The sequence below is a fragment of the Helicoverpa armigera genome, chromosome 20 (assembly GCF_030705265.1).
Source record: "Helicoverpa armigera isolate CAAS_96S chromosome 20, ASM3070526v1, whole genome shotgun sequence".
In the NCBI taxonomy this organism is placed as follows: domain Eukaryota; kingdom Metazoa; phylum Arthropoda; class Insecta; order Lepidoptera; family Noctuidae; genus Helicoverpa; species Helicoverpa armigera.
Window position 1 is genome coordinate 5,990,087 of NC_087139.1, and position 20,132 is coordinate 6,010,218.

General features: G+C 37.7%; 2 protein-coding genes across 5 annotated transcripts in view; both read left to right on the forward strand.

Annotated features, from left to right (window-relative positions):
- The first annotated feature begins 923 nt into the window (after positions 1–923).
- On the forward strand, positions 924–13,772 carry Sec10 (Secretory 10). 2 transcript variants are annotated; one of them, XM_064039785.1, is made up of 15 exons: positions 924–1,106; positions 1,354–1,485; positions 1,910–2,017; positions 2,365–2,562; positions 2,716–2,964; positions 3,204–3,421; positions 4,068–4,295; positions 4,835–4,994; positions 6,108–6,251; positions 6,712–6,800; positions 6,937–6,984; positions 7,850–8,039; positions 10,280–10,436; positions 12,347–12,519; positions 13,593–13,772. In XM_064039785.1, exons 1-15 carry the CDS (start codon positions 1,074–1,076, stop codon positions 13,686–13,688), a joined length of 2,223 nt encoding a protein of 740 aa, XP_063895855.1. In that variant the 5' UTR covers positions 924–1,073; the 3' UTR covers positions 13,689–13,772. The 2 variants fall into 2 exon arrangements, with proteins under 2 accessions (XP_063895855.1, XP_063895856.1); XM_064039786.1 differs by lacking the exon at positions 6,937–6,984.
- Positions 13,773–14,315: 543 nt separating this feature from the next.
- Positions 14,316–20,132, forward strand: part of LOC110373496 (ETS-like protein pointed) — a 122,960-nt gene continuing 117,143 nt past the window's right edge. For 2 of the 3 annotated variants that reach the window (XM_021330779.3, XM_021330778.3), the window contains exon 1: positions 14,316–14,522. The gene's annotated coding sequence lies outside the window, so the exon portion shown is untranslated. The remainder of the gene's footprint in view (positions 14,523–20,132) is intronic. The other variant, XM_021330775.3, reaches the window with a different exon arrangement.

Genomic DNA, 20,132 nt, shown 5'->3' on the forward strand with positions numbered 1-20,132 from the left:
GTGGTGAGTATGTGCAAATCCCTCCGGTTAGGAGAGGGCCCTTAACCCTTGTTTTTAGGTGGCGACGACCGGATGCTATTTCACTTGAATAACTTATTATACTGAATGAATCATGGAATATAATGTCTTACGTTATTCATAATAATCTGAATAGTTAAGCCCAATCATAGTACCGTGAACATTGTCACTTCAAAACAATATATAATCATCATCTCCCGAGCCTTTTCCGACTATATTAGGTTCTTCTTCCAGTCTCACTGGATGCTACTGAGTACCAGTGTTTTATGACTGGCTATCTTACCTAAAAAACAACTGATATATTAGTATCTAATTACTATGAGGCCTTTCGGTAATGAGAGGTTTTCTTTTTGAAAAAAAAATACCCAAGACAGTGATAGATGGCGTTGTACCTACTTTTGAAAAAGGCTTACTGTTTGCCAAATTGAAAAAAAAAAACATTGCACCGAGGCCTTCGAGCTGAGACCCAAGATTTTCATTGTTTTCAAAATATTTCGAGACATTCGGATAATATTCTGCCTGACTTCATTTCTTCTTTTATGCCATTTTAATCCCTATTTCCTATTTTTTACCCTGACCCTTTATCAGAAAATTATATAACGTTAATAAGATATTTATAACGCTCCGTACCCTTGCAGTCACGCACCAAGATCAGCGCCACCTAGGCATCAGCTACACTGACCCATTGCACTGACCTCTATATTTACCACTTCACTCTATATGTGGTAAATATAGAGGTCAGTGATCAACTAGGAAAATAATGAAAAAGAAAATCGTAACATAATCATCCCATGATTGAATGATCAATGTTATATAAATTTTATAATTTTAGGTATGCAATACATTTTCTGTGTAGTCTATGAAATATTGTATCTGTGCTTTGTTATGACAATTGTATAGCCGTCAAAAATGACATTAGGAAAAATATTTTTGCAATTTCTAATCGCGAAAAGTAGGCGTTTTTGTCGATAATTTCATCGTACAAGATTTATCTTTTAATATATAGATACTTTATGTTAGTGTAAACAGTATTAGAATCTAATTAATCTGTCAAGATGATGAACCAATACATAAAAGAGTTAGAACAAGTGAGTATTTTGTTTTAACAAAATAACTTGGATATTGCCTATGCCTGCCGGATATACCTGAAGATGCGTTCTTATGATGACCCACTGAGCCGAAGCTATTCCCAGAAAGTGGAGGAAAGTGGCGTAGATATTGAAAGAAGTCACTTTTCTTACTCTAAACAAATTAAACTTTGAACTTCCAAATATTTTCTATAGAGACTGAAGGAGCTTCAAATAATGTTAATAAATAACTCATAAATGTTTTCAGGATCCATTTGATCCAGATGAGTTTGTAGAGAGGATGGTGAGAAGGAGTATGCAGGAATCCCGGTTGAAGGATGACCAATTTGATCCTGAAATGATACATGACATTTTTACGCAAGCTATACAAGATTTAAAGGTAAGGCTGCATAACTTGCAGATTCACCCACTAAAGAAAGCTTCCAATTATGCATATATAGACAATGTGCATGTACATTTGTTTGATGTGTTTGATCTCATCTATACTGCATCCATTATAAATTAAACTAAAATCCCAGCCCGTTCTATCTTACTAATAGTGAGTACTTTTATCCGAGTGCGAGATGTCAGTCAGCAGTCTCCTCATTAACTGGCTGTAACTGAGGGTGGGCTAATATTACGGTAAAGTTCAGTGAAACTGTTCAGTTGTTTATTTGTCACAGAGAAACACATGATGTGTACATCTTTTTTCATCATAATCTGGGTTCAGTATTTTCTTTGTGAAACAACACACAATATAATCTGTATAAAAAATTTTAAATAAAAAACTTTCATATTATTTATACCAAGGTATTGAATTTCAGGTGTTACAAGAGAGACAGGAGAGGAAATGTGCAAGGCTGGAGCAATCTGTGCAAGAAGAAGAGAAACTGTATGGTGCTAAACTGGCTGAAATCATGGATCAACATACTGTATGTAACTTTGTAATATTGCAATCCTATATTATGAAGAACAGATATAATTTTTTGCCAAAATGGTAATTATAGGTAGGCCTTTTATTTATACATACAAAAGATACGTGAAATTAAAAAAAAAAACAACAATTTGCCATTAACTTTTTTCGAAAAGTAGTGGTAGGTTATGGATGCCCGGCATTACACTTAAGAAAGCCTGATGACCATGTCCCAGGGTAGACCTAGGTATCTGATGAAGAATGACTAGGAGAGCCAACCCACAAATTGAAATAAGAGGAAGCTACACAAAAAGACAACTTCTCTCTTCTATATCTCGTTTTGTTTATGTATGTATTTGTTTCCAGCATTGTGTAGGAGTGTTCAGAGCGTTAGACGAGCGCATGTCTCGTTGCGGAGGCCGAGCGCTGGACGTTGGCGAGAAGTTAGGCGCCGCGCGAGCCCCGCGAGCGAGGGCTGCCGCTGCCAGGGACCTGCTATCTCATCTGTCACACTTCTTGAGCCCTGGGCCGGTGCTTATTGACCTGTTTAACGATCCAAGCAAGGTTTGTTGTTTTTTTGAAGTAATGTTCTTAAGAAGATTCAAATGAATATGTATATTCGATATTCGAATTGAAAACTTCCTTTTTGGGAAGGCTTAAATATCAAATAGTCATTTTTTTATTCTTATTTAATAAAACAGTACATAATTTTTCCAGCTGAATGAAGCAGCAGATGTCATACAAAAACTCCACACAATAGCTCAAGAGTTGCCGCCTGACAAATTTGAAGTTGCCAAGAAGAAAATCGAAGCCAAATACGATGAGATCGAGAGGAACCTCATTGAAGAGTTTGTGAAGGCACAGAATCAGGGCAATATGGCCAAGATGAAGGAAATCGCTAATATTATGACCAACTTTAAAGGCTATTCACAGTGTGTTGATGCTTTTATTGAGACTAGCCAAATGGTAAGTTCATATTATAATACTATACTCCACAGGGTAAAGCTTAGACAGTTCATGTATATAAAGCTGAATGAAAGATATACACAGTTCAGTTATGTTCCGCCATAGTGTTGTTTCATTCATTTTTGCAAAGATGTCTTAAGTTGAAGAAGTTCCCCTGGGACGCATATGAAACAGTGAGAAAACAGATTGTTCTAAATATTTTGTGTATTCTTCAATCACAATTTATGTCACCTTTTCAGAATGCCTTGCTAGGCAAGGACATATTCGCAGCAGTTCTACCTCTATGCAAGAAGAACTACACGATCATAAGCAATGTATTCCCGAACCCTGACCAAGTGATGAGCAAGTTTGTGCTGAATATATTCCATCTGAAGCTACAGAAGTATATACAGACCAAGTTAGCAGATAAGAACGATGTCGAGAAGTACTTGAAGAATCTGTATGAGATGTACACTAGGTATGTGGTTTTCACTGTCATAACTGGTATATAAAAAATAATATAAGTACATAAATATTGTGTGGTTTTACTACATATATATGTAGTATATTGCTATTTGATATTTATTTTTAGTTTTTCAATGATTGTTGTGCACTTTTTAATCTACCCTACCACTATCAAATCTCTCCCTGGCTTTAAGGTTGGCTGTAAGAGAACCCAATTCTGGGTTAAGCTCGCCATTGTACATAAACTGTCTGTATTATTTTATTATGTATTGTTAAGTGTGCAATAAAGAATAAGAATAAATATTTGAGTTTTGAGTAAGTAATTGCTTTCTTAATTCATGAGTGTAAAAGTAGTCTCTGAAAGTATATTGAGCTGGTGACATTATCTGACTGCTTTAGCACAACATCTTCCCAGCCTTTCCCAACAATGTTGGGGTTGGCTTTCAGCCTCTAACATTATGCAGCTGTGTACCAGTGTTTAAGCACATACTTACACACATATTTGTGAGAAAGTCAACATAGGCTCAAGATCTCTAAAGAATTGGTATACAGCTGTATCTATATCTTAATTCTTTCTCTAACATCAGGACCAAAGACCAATAGGACTTGAGTCCCCGTCTTTTTGTCTTTCATCCTATATTCTTTTATCAATTTCGCAGCACACAACGCGTATGTGACGAGCTGGTGACCGCCGGCCTCGTCTCCGCAGAAGGCAACACCACGACAGGCGACCTGCGCCGCGACGCGCTCGTCAACGGCGCCATGGCCGGCGCTAATGACGGATATCCCGCCATGGAGACTCGGAGACTTAAAGCTGTCATGTCGAATGCTCTTAACTCTTATTATACGGAGAAACAACATGTTAAAAAGCAGATACAGGGTGGCGGGTAAGTTGGAATAGTTCTACAGTAAGCAATTTCTAGGTTATAGTTAAAAGCGATCATACATCTCGTCAACGGCGCCATGGCCGGCGCTAATGACGGATATCCGGCCATGGAGACACGGAGACTTAAGGCTGTCATGTCGAATGCTCTGAACTCGTATTATACGGAGAAACAACATGTTAAGAAGCAGATACAGGGTGGCGGGTAAGTTGGATTAACTTTATAATAAGAGAAAATAAGGTAGGTAGGGAATTCACTGAGTGGTCTTAAAAGTGATCTTCTTACACAGTCTTTAAATGCAATATTTTAGTTCAGTTTAGCTGTTATGTAAAATTTACAATAAAATGTCCGACTAATCTTAAAAAAAAATCGTTTGCTTATGCCCTCCGGCTCCGAAACTAAATTTGTTCCATTGTTGTGAAGCTTCACTATGCCCGTGTCACAGAGGTTATATCATACAGGTGCAACCTCGACAAAAAGCTGCTATGTAATACGTGGTACAGGCCCCAGGCTTCTTGCTAACAAGTTGATTTACTACACAGTTTCCAAGATTTCCGTCGTGATCTACAAGCGGTGATCGGCACCCGCGCGAACATTAACATCGCTCAGATAGAGAACTACGGCGGCGAGACGTTCCTTAGCGAACAGCTCGTGCAGAGGCTGATCAACGATGCTAAAACCTCCTTCACTAGGTGCAAGACTGTGAGTAACCATTCACTTTTAGGGTGAAAACAGTGCTCGACCGACACGTAGCTATATCTGTGCAAGTCTATGCACGCGCACACAGCTATGCTGACGGTACGCGCGTGATTTTGTATGTGATTCGTTCAGCACTGACCGTCGGCCGAGCACTGATTCCAGCCTTAAACGTATTAGCTTTAGAAATAGATATGTATCCCAATATCCCTTGGTTACGCCATCACGTATGGACGACTGGACCGATTAACCTGAAAATTAGAGGGGAGGTAACTTAGACCGGGGAGAAGGACATAGGATAGTTTTTGTTTGAAAGAAGTTGTCTAGGGACACGGCTGAAACCGAGGAAGCTAGTGGAAAATAGAAATGACCCATTCGCTGCATGTTTATTTACTGTGGATTTAAATAACCTAACTATCTGTTGTTTTGGTGACTGCAGATATGATTTGGAGATAAGCCCCTTACGAGTAAAGAGAGACTTGGTGTCCGAAATTGCAATCTTGAACCTCGATGTCCATAAACATCAAAAATAATGTTTTCTCCTCAAATCTCTAACGGACCCGAAAATGTATTTATTTGTGACTTCAATTTGTGTATAGTAGTCCACAGAACTAAGCCAAAGGGATATCTGTTCTGTACGTACTTTTTATCAGTATTTCAAAGGTCAGTTGGTATAACATGACGAGTTATGAAGCACAAAAAGGTATTGTTTAGGTACAGATTAGCAAACGCCAGACTGTCTGCTGTTTTATCGGAATGTTTATGTTTGTTAATAATACTTCGACACTTTTGTATTAGTTAGCAAAACTTCTGACAAATGTCTGATAACTAATCGCAATAAAAATAACACAACAGTGAGTCAAGATATTTGCACTTTTTTTAAAATAACTAACTTTTTTGGTGTTTGTTTGAAACGGCTAATGTCCGAAAATGCCAGATCGATTTAGCTGGAATTATCACTGGGGATAACAGCTGATGTTATGAGATGAGATGTGTCGACCCCAACATCGACGGGAAAAGACTAAGCAGATGATTTAATAGTATAATAATACATATCGAGAAATATAGATACAATACGATAGGTGTAGGCATAAATTATAAATAATCGGTATTTTCCAGCTATGTACTGCCAACGAGCTGTCTGGAACTACAGTGGCCCTCTTAGAGGTGGTAATACAACATCTACTTGTAGAGCACGTGGACTACGCTCTCGACTTGGGCCTGCAGTCCATCCCGATTGTTGAGAGCAAGTCACCGCCACAGGTAAGATGTCAAATGTTGGGTAATTTGTAAGCCTATAGTTGCCAATGGCTGTCATTTAACGTTACCCTTGGCAGTCGTTACGGATAAGCCAGTAAGTCTGACACCAGCTTTACCAAGGGGTACTGAGTTACTCAGGTAACTGCGTTGAGGAGGTCAGATAGGCAGTCGCTCCTTGTAAAAGACTGGTACTTAGCTGCATCTAAGACTAGAAGCCGACCTTAACATAGTTAGGAAAAAGGCTCGGGAGATTATTGTTAATTTTAATTCATCTTTACCTAATCAAGCACGTGCTATTGAAAATACATAAAATTATTTTATTCCAAATAATAGCAAGTAGCATTACCTTTACTCACATGGATATAGTTATAAAAATAAAAGTATGCGATAAACTGTGATGTAACAGCAACAAGGCCGAGTGCCTACTTGTGTATGAAAACAATAATATTTTGACTTTCCTTAGATATATTTCTTCGACATCGTGAAGCAAGCTAACAAGATTGTCAGAATGTTTGAAGAACACTTCCAGGAATCTGTCGTGAATTGTATGGCGTAAGTATCATATAATATAAACTGTAAATATATAAACAAACGTAAAAAAAACGGTAAATTCTACTCATTTCAGTTATAAATATTTTTTTAAACTATACTTTATCTTATTTATAACAATTATCAAATGTATTTGAAGCCGGCCTATGGTATCAACAGGGATTAACGCTGCCAGACAGCGAAGGAGGTAAAACTTATAGCACGTGGGAATCCCACTATACTTAAAAGTACCTACACACCATACATTTAACCATAGTAACTATTAAGTAATCTGTGGTTTAACGGTTTAATATTACCATTTATTTGGAACTTAATAAGTTTTCAGTATCCTTAATCAGTTGCTGAAAGTATAGTGTGTACGTACTAAAAGACATATTTTATTAATCTTATATATTTTTCATGAAATACTGCTAGTCTGTTGAATTGATGGATGAAAACAACTTATGCTATGTGTATTTGTCCCATCCAAATGTACCTACTCCGTAGTTTTAGCGTGAATACATCCATTTTGGGTATACCTACCGTGCTCGCGAAAAAGAAAGAATTTGGTACAGAATCCTACGTGAGAGTGACGGCAATATATAGTTACGAAGGTGTAACAGAGACAAGTATAGGTAGGTCAACGTACGGAATTCTTTCGTTTCCGCACGATGAATCATTGGATGCATGCTATATTATTGTAATAATGTAGTGTTTGGATACCTACTTGATTCTAAACTATCAATAAATAATCGTATTGTAGTATATCCCTAAATTATATAATCTCTCTTTTTTTCCTGTAAAACTTCTTGGAATTCGTTATATATTTTGTGCATTAAACCATTAGTTTATAGTTTACATTATATTTACCATTTATAGATAGACCTTTTGGATCCCTTAAAAATTTCTAGAATAGTGTCTAGTAAATGAAAACTATATTTAGACCTGCATTCATATCATAGCATAGTAAAACCCTTATTTAGCTTCAAGTGGTCACAGCCACAAATGGTTTCTTGACTTTATAAAAAATCTTCATCATAAAACCTCTTTTCTAAGTTACCAACTTCTTTCAGTTCAACAACAAAACAAAACGAATGCATGCAAAGGAAGACAGCTATTATGGAGCAGCTTGAAAACAAGCTGGATGCTGGTCTTGAGCGAGCTATCGTAGCTATTGTAAGCTGGGTCAAGCTGCATCTACAAAATGAGCAGAAGAAGACTGACTTCAAACCTGAAGGAGATATTGATACGCTTGCTTCTTCTGTAAGTAGTTAAAAAATAACCCTTTTTTATAGCCATTTCCTGGGATGGTTAGCGCTCTCTAGGGGAAGGACTTTACGCAGTGGACGGCAATGGTGTGATATGATTATTTATTTTATCGCATATTTTTTTTTGTTAAATTCTTTCAGAAGTTTGTATAGATAGTTCAACTCAGATTTGCGCGCGGCCCTATGTGTGCGTCGGCTTGTAAATATACAACTTTCATTCGTGTGACAGTGACGTCGTCCGAGCATGACGTGTTCTCATCGCTTTTTGTTATGGGTACAGTCGTTTACGAAAATACTAGTTATTCACGGAGAAATTATTAAGGAGTCAGGTAAAGCGTTTCAAAAAACGAAACAACATTCAAAGCTTCTTATTAAATTAAATATAATTTTCTCATACGTCTTTTCAAATTGACTTTGACATTATGTAAGAAATAAATAAGGTGAAATATCTAAAAGATGAATTAAATACTTCTTACATATTTTCTAGCTCGGGGTACGCGGACAATAAATAAAAGTGTGGACTAAGAATATAAAAAGAGGTATAATCTAGTATAATAATGTAAACAAAATGTGTGGGGAATTTAAAAAAATTATATTGCTTTGCATAATGTCGACCAAATTATGACGAAAATAATGAAACTCATAAATGAACGTTTAAGTCAAATTGATGAAGGGATGTGGGGTAACACTTGTCGACATATATAAAAGAAAAAAGAAGATTACTATAGACATTTTGACATGGAGTCAGAATTTATAATTCACCTTGGAGAGTAGCGAATCCGAAAATTCATCATTTGATTTTTCAAGTAGCGATTCATAATCATTATAAATAAATAAACATTAAATTACGTAATAACTGTTTTTCTTTAAACACCCGTATACAACCCCTAAATAACTGTATTGTACCCGACTGTACCTCTTGTCATGCACACAAAGTCACTGTATATGTACAAGGGTTACCCACACATAGGGCCGCGCGCACGACTGAGTTGAACTTACTATAATATTAGTGTGATAAATGTTCGCCCTGTTTCCTATTTTCAAGGAAAGAAGTAAGTACTGAAATAGAGACACATCCAGGAAAATTCGAAAATGGTATTTTGATCTATGCAAGTGTATTGTCTATGACTGTTTATATCAATGCTCCCAACAATGAAGTATTATTATTAAATACGCAGTTATATAATAGGTACTCAAAAACAAAATCTATCTATCTTATAACCTTGATCGCAAATCCTTACAATAATAAATATGTTTACTTGAGTGAATTATCAAATATTGCTTTAATTAAATATAATTTATGAGTCCGTCATATCAGACTAGTGACTCAGTCTTGATTGTGCTCGAAAGCAATTGATATTGCTAAGGAATATTCAGGACAAAAGCTAAGTGCGGGTTCCTATAACCGATCTATCTTGTTTTGCGTTTTTTTTAACGACGTCAAAAATCATCAAATGGCCCCTCCTGCTGTGGGTTAGCAGCGGTGAAGGAGTGTCAGACTCTTACTGACTAAAAACCGTCGTGTTCCGTCGTAGGCCTTTTATGTACCAGGGCCGCGGTAACTCTTTCGAACAATCACGCAGCCCAGCGGCAGATTAGGGATTAACATTTGACGTAATTTATATGGAGCTAATGTCAAAATTCAATCTCTAATCGGTCACGGACGGAAGGATGGGTAGATCGGTTATAGAAATGGGCCTTAAATCGATCACGAGTTGCTTTACTCTGAATCCAAGTTAGCCCTAAAATAGCACCATCAATGCGACTGATTCGACTGGTAGCGGAAAATGTTAATGTAAAATTGTTTTTCTTATACATATCTAAGTTAACATCAGATATGAGGCGTGATGTAATAATTCGCGGAAATAATTTACCACTAAGTAATTTTCGATGTCTTTGTTTAACTCCTAAAATTATATCAATTCAAATGTAAACCAGATAGCAATTTTATTGCATCTTATCATCGATATCTCGAGAAACTTTTGAATTGAGGAGAACTATTGTAGTCAAACGAAGTATTAATTTGACATTGTCATAATGTTTGCAAAGTGTAGCGCCACAAAATGCGGGTGGTATATTGCAAAGGTGTCCTTAAAAATTATCTCCTTCCGATTTGCTTGGGAAATATCTGAAAACGGCAACATCGATTGAAAACTAGCACCACAGTCATGAGCATACTCGGTGATTATACTACTATATTTTTAACAAATCTTAACTATGTCATGACGTCATCAGGCATGCCTAGCAGTGGTGTCGTACCTAAACAACGTGATGGACAAGATTCACGGCGGCCTCGAGGGGGACAACCTGCAAGCAGTCACGTTGGAACTGGCCGTCAGACTCCACAGGGTCATATACGAACATCTGCATAACTACCAGTTTAATTCTGCAGGTGAGTTGCCTGTATATATAATAGTATAAAACAAAGTAGTTCTCTCTGTTCTTATATCCCTATGTATGCTTAAATCTTTAAAACTACGAAACAGATTTGAATGCGGTTTTTTTTTAATAGATATGTTATGGACCAAGTGATAAATTGGGCAGTATACATAATGCCCGGTCATTATGAAAAATGCCCAATATGAGAGTGCAATTTGATAATAATTATTCAAATTGACCGGGCACTATACATATTGCCCGTGACCTTTTGGGCAAAGTAATACAAACATATTTAATTTCATTTTTTTAATTGTTATTGACATTTAACTTAAAAATAAGAAGTAAGCATGCAACATGCAGCAAGCATGGCTTCTGTCACGGCTCCGGCGCTTCGTGGCGCTCCGGCGGTCCCATGCGAGCTTATCGTCGCAGATGGTTTTCACGCTCACCACCGCGGCGGCGAGCGCTTCAACTACCTGCGCCTCAGCTCGCAGGCCGCCTCGCCCCTCCGCGCCTACGCGGTTTTGAATTGCACTCTAGGGGTAGGGCAGACAAAGACTACGTGGAGTCGGTTTTGCAGCGATTCGTTTTCGTCACTAAGTTCAATTCTTAATACAATGTTTTGAATCCAAATTAAATTATACCATTAAAAAAAAACGAGCCAAGAAAAATGAGATCAAGAAAAACGAGGTGGAGTTAGTAAATTAGATGACAATTGTCCAATTAATAATTTTGTGACTAGTCTTATAATTTCCCATTAAAATAGAACATATAATTTAAAACAATAATCATAAAATATGTAGCAGGTAACAGGATTTATTTATTAGAACAACTGCCACCCTCGCACCGCATAAAAGCTTTATTATCAAATTGCCCAACTATCATGTAGCAATATAATAATGCCCGTGCAATGTGATAAATAATTAAGTTAAGATAGTTATTAATCACTTGGCCCGATAAAGCTAGACATTATTCATAATGCTCGGGCATTATAGATAATGCCCGAATTAATCACATGGTCCATAACAGATACAGTTATTGAAGAGGAAGGTCCAACATCCATGCGAAGCTAGGGCGGGCTGTAGTTGTAATAGGTATATCTGGTATATAGAAATTAACTATGGAACTCAAGTTTCTTTACAGTTTAAATTATTTTGGTTTGTGCATGCCAAATTTCGACCTAACTGTAGTTTATTGACGTAAGAGGGTCACACATGTCATTACCTATTATTGATAGTACCTATAGATTACAATGTTTTAAAACAATCACGTGAAGATTATAATCATAAAGATAATATTGACGACTAAGCATCGATATTATCTAAAGCTTCTTATTTTTAACATTATCCAACTTCCGACCCCATTTTCTTATCAAGATATCATCAAATTTTCCACACAATGATATCACCGATATTTCAAAGACCTCGTGTCGAAGTAACAATGACCGATTAGAGGGTTAGCAACGTTTGTCGTGATCGGTCCTTGAAAAGTCACTAACGTAGTTGGTACCAGCTATGGTAGTCAGAAGTTGGTCAGTTGGTGACAACTAGTTTTGCCATGAGGTTTTACCTTAGTAACTGGATTAAGGAGGTCAGATAGGGAGGCGCTCTATGTAGTAGACTGGTAATCAGATGCATCCGAATAGACTATGGAAAGGATACGTGTAGGCAGTGAAGTCAACAGTTCTCGTGACTCCACTGACAACAAGCGGGGATTGGACGTAACGGTGAAGTTTCTAGTGGATGCGAGTCCCACATGACCACCTCGTTATCCCGAGCGCTGGTGGTATGCTAGACAAAAAAAGTCTATGCACATCATGAATGGTCATTGGGAGCGGCGAAAGGGGGTGATTATAAGGGGGTGCAGTCCAATGCTATCAATAATCATATTTGTCTTTGTTACTGACATCACATGATACTCCAGGTGCTATGATAGCAATCTGCGACGTGAAAGAGTACCGCAGTGCCGTGTGCGGTCGAGGAGCCCGCGCGGCCCCGGCGCCGGCGCATGCATTGTTCGACGCACTGCATGCCTTATGTAATCTGCTGCTGGTGAAGCCTGAAAACCTTCATCAGGTCTGCGAGGGAGAAACTCTGGTGAGTTACCTTTTGTTTGCTAATGATGTTAGTCTATACTCTGTGGTTGGGAAATCGGAATCAAAGTAATAATTTGAAAATTCAACTCAATATTACTTGATTTGCTTATGATATTTCTACTATAACCTAATCTGTAGCAGATGGGATAGCAGACTATTCTCAGGCTCAAATCTCTACTGATGAAATATTTGCTGAAAGAAAACACAATATTTTATAATAAAGCTTACTTTAGTACATACAATTTCCTGTACATAAAAAAGTTATGTGAACGATAAACAATAAGAATAAAATGTGATCGGTTACATAACTTACGGAATTGCCGCTTAGAAACTGGCAAAAATGAAATGTACCCATAGAAACATTTTTTCCTTATTAATACGTATATGTGGTTTTAACAAAATTATAAATATGTCTGATGTCAAATTTTATGCGCTAGCATATTGTATTACATAATAATGTCAGTTGACCTCCTATCAATTAACATCCTTTTAATGAATTATCAAGTCGCGTTTGCCTTAATTTGCAATAGAAATACGTAACGTGTTCATCATTAATTTAAGAGCCCAGCTCTTGTCGGTGCAGTTCCTTCCATTTCGCCTATCTAGCGCCAACTCCTGAACCTCCTTATACGTCACACGTAACATGTTACTAACTTGAATTTGCCGACTTGTGTATTATCTGAACTCTGGCTTACGCTAGCGGTTTTATCCGCCTACCGTGGTAAAAGTGGTTCTACTTAGCGCACTTGGAGAAAAAGATACCTTACTCGATAAATGGGTTACTTACCACTGAAATATTTTTTCGAATCGGACCAGTAGCTTAGAACGCTTTAGCACAAAAAAACTCTTCAACTTTATAAGATTTTCGTGGCAAAAGACAGTAACTACTATAAAAGGTTGGTTGTAAATTGGAATTCTGGGTTAATCGTGCCAATTATACTGTTATCTCATACCAATGTCCCACTTGGATCAAAAAATAAAGTTCAAGGTTTCATGCAATGGGAAAAGAGACCGGTAGCACCAATAAGCTAAGTTCCCTACTTCACCATTAATTTGTGGTTTTTTCCTCGACAGGCGGAACTCGATCATTCCATACTACACAACTTCATACAACTGCGGGCAGACTACAAGAGCCACAAGCTATCCAGCTTCCTCAAAGGACTTTCGTAATTCTAGACAACGATTTTTTTACCAAATTCTGACGATTTTATAAAAGTTCGTCGGATTTAGGCTTTGTATACACTGTTGACTGAGTCAGAAGCTTGTTAGATCGCAATATAGGTATAGAGGTTTTATCAAGAAATTTTTAACTGTAAGACAATCGCTAACTTAAGTATTTATATTTGTATTACATAGGTATCTAAGTGATATATTGTTACTTTGTATATTAGTAAGAGAACATTATAAGTTTTTAAAGTATTAAACATTGTTTAAATTGTAACTTTGATCTTGTTATTTATTGTTCATTTAAAAGATTATAGGTATTGTTCTAACACTATTTAGCTAATAATGCTGACTGTTGATATAATTATAGCTAAGAAACTAGGTTGATTTTATAAGATCACCTGAATCAGTGTCGAAATGAAATGAGCATATAGTATTTCGCTGACAAGTAGGATGTATAACAATTAGTTGATTAGGTAGCGGGCAGAGGCGAGCGATCAGTCCGCTCGTATCATGTTGTATAATGCTTGCATAGCGCCTTATCAGCGGTATCTATACGACATGGCTTCACTACGTCCATTCATAAGTTCTCCCCTCCCCGGCGACGCTATTTGAATGAACGCGCGTGTGTGCGTGCGACGCGGGCGCACCTACGCCTGTGTTCACGCGCAGTGTCGATCCGACCGGCCGGCCGCGCTGTACTGCTCTCGTCCGCGTTCCATACACCTTCGTTCATAACAGTGATATGCCCACTAGTTCAGTGTAACATCACATTGATAACGATTTAACCAAGTGCTGTGACGATATCGCTAATCTGGATAAAATCATTAAAATCGAGAGGTAAGCACTCCACCGAATATGTTTATTTTCATTCAAGCCCCGACGCCTACGCGCCGAGCTGTGTCGCGATTTGTGAGCGACGAATTTACATGTTATAAGTTCATTCATTGGACGTTTGGGCCTATTTATATTATTATCAACGTGCGTGCCGTATGAATGGGTGATTAGGGCGACTCATTGTGCCCAGACGGAGATACGACCTGATGACTGATTCACGGCGATACGACGCTGAGCACTTTACCTACATCGCAATGAGGTCTTTTTAACAATTTATAAGTATCGCCGTGTATCGCTGGCTATGGCACGACTGTTCTTTTAGTCGGCGATCGCGAGCGTTATCTAGGTGAGACCGGGCCGCGTCCGCTCCATTTCAAGTGGCGTTTTTATCCCGGCGCTACCTGAGTATCGAGTCGAGTGGACTCGTCTCGCCGCAAGTCGATCCCACTAATGGTACGGCGCACCATATCGACAGATACCGCAGACCACACCTTCGTGCAACTTGCGATTCTCTGAGGTAGCTTTTTGTCTGCACTCGCTCCGATAGCCACACTATTTATAGACAACTGTTTAAGAATTCTCAACTGACACACACTTGGTCTGTTTCATTTTATTTCGTAATAATTAAAATTGATCGTTAATCGTTATCAATGGCAAGGTGACGAACTGATAAAGAACAGTAAATCACGAAGTTTACGATCATGTTTACCTAGCCGCAACGGGCAGCGAGACGTTGTTTCAATAATTTCAATATGTATGTTATACCTACGCACGTAGAGTAACACAAACTTAATGTAACGGCCAGCTATTGCAAAGAAACAATGACGTCACTGTAACAAAATATATCATGAGGTAGTTGCTCACACTCGCGATAACAAGAAATCAAGATAAGTTTAGGAACGCATCATACGCTAAATTACGTGGCCCCATGTTAAGAGATAAAAGAAAACAAAGAATCTCTATGCTAAACAAATACCCCCTTTTTATCCAATTGTTTTGTTATTTTCTGATAGAACTATTGGGTGTCATCAACATGATTAAACTGTAATTACCGTGAATTACAGTTTATAAAAACACAGACTCGTGTTTACCTCTCTCCTCTCTACCGCATTTCGGCTTAAATCTACGTAAAATGTAGCACCATCTAAACAGTGAACGAAGACCTTCACACAGTTAAGATTTCATAGGACCACAATTTTTAGTTTCCACTTAATACCACGTGGACCGATTTATCGATATAATTGATTTAAAAAATCGCACTAGAATCGAGTTTCGATATTGAAGTCTAAAAATACACTATAATCTCAGAGTACCTGATATGAAACAGTTCTGATAACTAGATAGATATAATCATGTCATTAGTTTCCAATGTAAATACCTATTTCAAGGAATTCCCCCGGTTAAATAATATGGGAAAACTTGAATGGCTGTTTTCGATTCTGATCTAGATTCACATAAGAACGTCGCAGTGTTATCCAGAACTCTTTTGTACTTACTTATTGTAGAATACCCTGCTGAAAATCTGCTGTGTTCAGATTGACCTTTCCACACTTTACTGAACTAGTTAAGATTTCTTCCATTCTCAGCTTCTACAAGTCCGCCCCATTTCATTTGTTTCGTCGTTCACAAAACACCTCTAAATCAGGTCGAATTTGGCTCCTTTAATTCGCATCAATCCATCGATTTCCAGTATTGTCCTATTAAATACAGTTATGTGCATTATGATTATAAAGGTCGACAGAAACAATGTTGTTTTGCCCTAAAATCGAAACAGGACGACGAACTCAGTATATACATCTCCTGCAGAGAATCACTCGTACACTGATTAAAGAGAGAAAAAAATGTAGTGTTAAACATCCAACTATGCAGATTCAAGACCGTGTATTAGAACTATGTGATTCAGAGTAAACTCATTCATCTTTATGATAAGACCATCTCTAAGACATCCCCTTCTATAGCCTTTAACTTGGTTCTTAAAGCAGTTACAAAAAATACTATTCCGACGACTAGATTCCCAAGTAGCATTTTGTTCCATTTAAGAGTACACATTTAGTTCACAGGTGAACTTAAAGCATTACCACAGTTCACTCGTGATGTATTAGCTGCATTATTGTAATTAATTACACCTATACCTGTCTAAGGGACTTACAGGAGTGTAGAGTAATACTTTTATACGGTTATGGGTGTTACAATACTCTAACAACTATCCTTTAGTCAGCTTTCTGACTAAGAGCATTATAGGAGGGTAGAGATACGGCAACCGCTGTTTAACGGCCTACTTGTTCGATATTATAGAGCTAGCATTTTAATAGAGCACTTCTGGTCATTTATAAAGCCAAAGGCTGTTATGTTTACTTGTCTTAGATTGTTATACAGCCAGTAGCTGTGTTAGGACTTGTTTGTGATACTTAAAATAACCTTTTTTTACTATCTGTACAGAAGTGTTTAAATGATTCACATGTGAACTGTAGGCTGTTAGAAGGGCTATATAACAGTTCACATAGCCGTATTTCATTTCCACCATTTTGTTCTACGTAACCTAAAATACTTACCAAATAAATCTACAAGATTAATGCAGATTTATCACAAAATACGCAGATACAGCGAATGAGTTTTGGTTTCATGTTAAAATTAATTACCGTAGTATAATTATAATGCCAATAAAATTTAAAAAACTGAAAATGTAAATTTTCCTCTCAGCCAGTTTTAAATATTTCAAAATGAATAAAGCGTTTTTACGGAGGCGCGTGAAAATTTTAGTTGTCAATATGTATACATTTCACGATAAAGTTGCATTCCCATGGCATTAACATGATATAGTATATAAAACAGGTACTACCGCCTGTTATATTATAATAATAATCCGCCGGAGTTAGTTTGTGCCGAATCCGTGCACTCCGTACAAATTGTCAGCTAATATATTAAGTGTGGAAATAATTTAGGACACAAGTGAATTTAAGGTAGCTTACTGGAGTACTTTTGTCCGATTTTAACTGTGAAGGCTGTGTATTTAGCCACTTATTACACTTTATTACACTCATGTACGTTATATGGTTCACACTGCGTTCCATATAGTGCCGTAAGTCAGCCTTAAGTCCGATGTTACTACTTAAACTGCTATTATAATGCTATTATACTTCTAATGTACAGCCATAGTGAACTTAAGGCTGTCTAATTTGTGCCCAAACTGGTTCAATAAAAGCATTATAGCAAGCTATACAGCTCATATACAGCTGACATACACAGCTTGTAGAGTACATGTGAACGACTAGACATCTTATATAGAACCCCGAATGCTACTTGGGTTATAACCAGTGTCGTGCACCTTTGTCGCTCACTCAATAGAGATTGAATAATTGACTCCATAACCACAGCTCCATCACAATCCAATATTTCGCCTCGTACCCCACAGATCATACTGCAATTTCTCTCTCAAACAATTTATATAAATTAAATTATTAACCATAACATTCTCATCATTGTTTAAATTTTAATACTTTGATACAATGCAGTGGTACAGTTCACAAGAATATACAGGTGTAGCTCCATCGATATGCGATCTCTTTTGAGCAATGTGCTCCTAATACGCTGTTTCTGTATTAAATCCTGTGCAGCGTGCAGGTTCTGTGAGGTTCTCTATTTTTCATATTTGAATAATTAAGAGCAAAAAGCTAGCTAAGCTGGAAAGTGGTACTGAAATCTACACATTTGAAAAGTAATCAAACAGGATATTCTTGCGTTTGGTGGTCTTAATGGCAATGTTAATTAGTTTCATATGTCCCCTTTCCTAGTTTAAAATTCTTCTTTGATAAAATTCTCCATAACAAACGTTTTCATATAAAATTCAGTCATAAGAAATTGAATAAGTGCACAATTTTCGTGTACTTGTCGAGTACAATAACAAAATGTAATCGGCATTACATTGGGGTACATTGTTTGTGTTTCAGCGTAGTGCGGCAGTTATCGATTGCGGTTGCATCGCCATAAATCCCGTAATGGTTATTGGTGAAATAAAATATCTTACACGTGATGTATCAGCTAACCGTGAAGGCTGTTCGAACATGTTATGGCCACTCTATTACTTGTAAAATGTTAATGGGACCTACAGGGTCATAGGTGGTAACCAGAAGCTTCCTATGCCCGGGCAGGACTGTAGCTAACGCCAAAATCAAATAAAAACAGGACACAGAAAATACCAGACAAAGGGTTATAAAATAACAGACTAGACAGTTCACTAAAGCATTGTAGAGTTAGTAAATAACCTATTATGTTTGACAAACATTTTCGAAAGTCGTGGAATGGCCAATAACAATCTTCAAGGTGTTAGTTTAGAATGCATTCGTGGCTATGCTTAGTTTCCTTCCAAAAATGTTGTTGTTTTAGAACGGTGTTTGACATTTTCAGGATTGCAAACACGAACACGTTTCAATACGCGTTTGCTTCAAATTGAATTCTTCGCATTCTAAATAAAACTTCCAACTATGCTCCTGTCGTTTATCCTTTCAGTCTATTGCACCTACCTATGTAGATTGCTACGTAGGTACTTAGGTAGGTGCTTTAAAACAACGTAATCATTTGTTTTGAGTAAGTTAGTTGAGGTTTAAAATTATCATATCAGTCGGTGGTCGCTCTTGACACAACCACCTCGCCCCAGTTGAAACACTGTTATCTATGATATCTTATTATGGAATTTTTATCACATTGTTATGTGATCGTCTATTCTATTAGCCATGTTTCTAGTTATCTGTGGCTCGGAGAATCAGGCTCTGCAATGCGCCATTATCGTTTTATCAGACACCACCCGCGCGTTATCTGGTCGCCTGAAGGTCAGCTCCCGTCTCACAATTATTGTAATTCTATCTTCGATACCTATTTCACTTCTTGGCAAAATAGAGGTTACTAGGATGAACACAGTTCGTTGAAAAGTCACAAATACAAGGTTATCGCATAATCGTATTGTCATGAATATTTCCCAGAAAGTTAGAACAGAATAGCTTTAATCTGCCAATAGATCTTATGTAAATCCTGTCTTAAGGACTCACTTGTTGGGATCACTCTACAGTTCATCAAAAAGAAGTGTATCTTATAAATCATCTTTTAATCTATAGCTGAGAAGGCCAGTTAAAGGCTACCAGTAACTTGTAAAACCAGTATATAAGAACTAGTCAAAGATGTGCAAATGATCTACCCCTACCTAATTCCTCAGCCTGTGGCGCTCATTTTATCCCACACTAAACAAAAAAAATCTGTCGATCAACATCTGACGAGCTAGCGCAGCTGAGGTTCGGTGTACTATCGGGCGCCGGCGGGGGTGTGGGAGGTGTGGGGGCGACATCTGCGCAGGGGCACGCTGCGCCTGTGTGCGTGGTGCCCAGTCAAGTGTCGGTGTGTGCGTGTAGGGTGTAGTACACCTTGCACGCAACGGGACCGAACCCGGAGCAGGTAGACGCGTCGCTCGCCCGCTGACATAATTTGGAACGGATCTCACTTTCTCGATGGCGAATATGGGTTCGGAACACGCAGTTATAATGACGATAGATGATTTGGCATACTCGTTCAGTTTCGAGAATTCTGTATATTTTAATTGGGAGATACTGCAGGCATGCAAGTGTG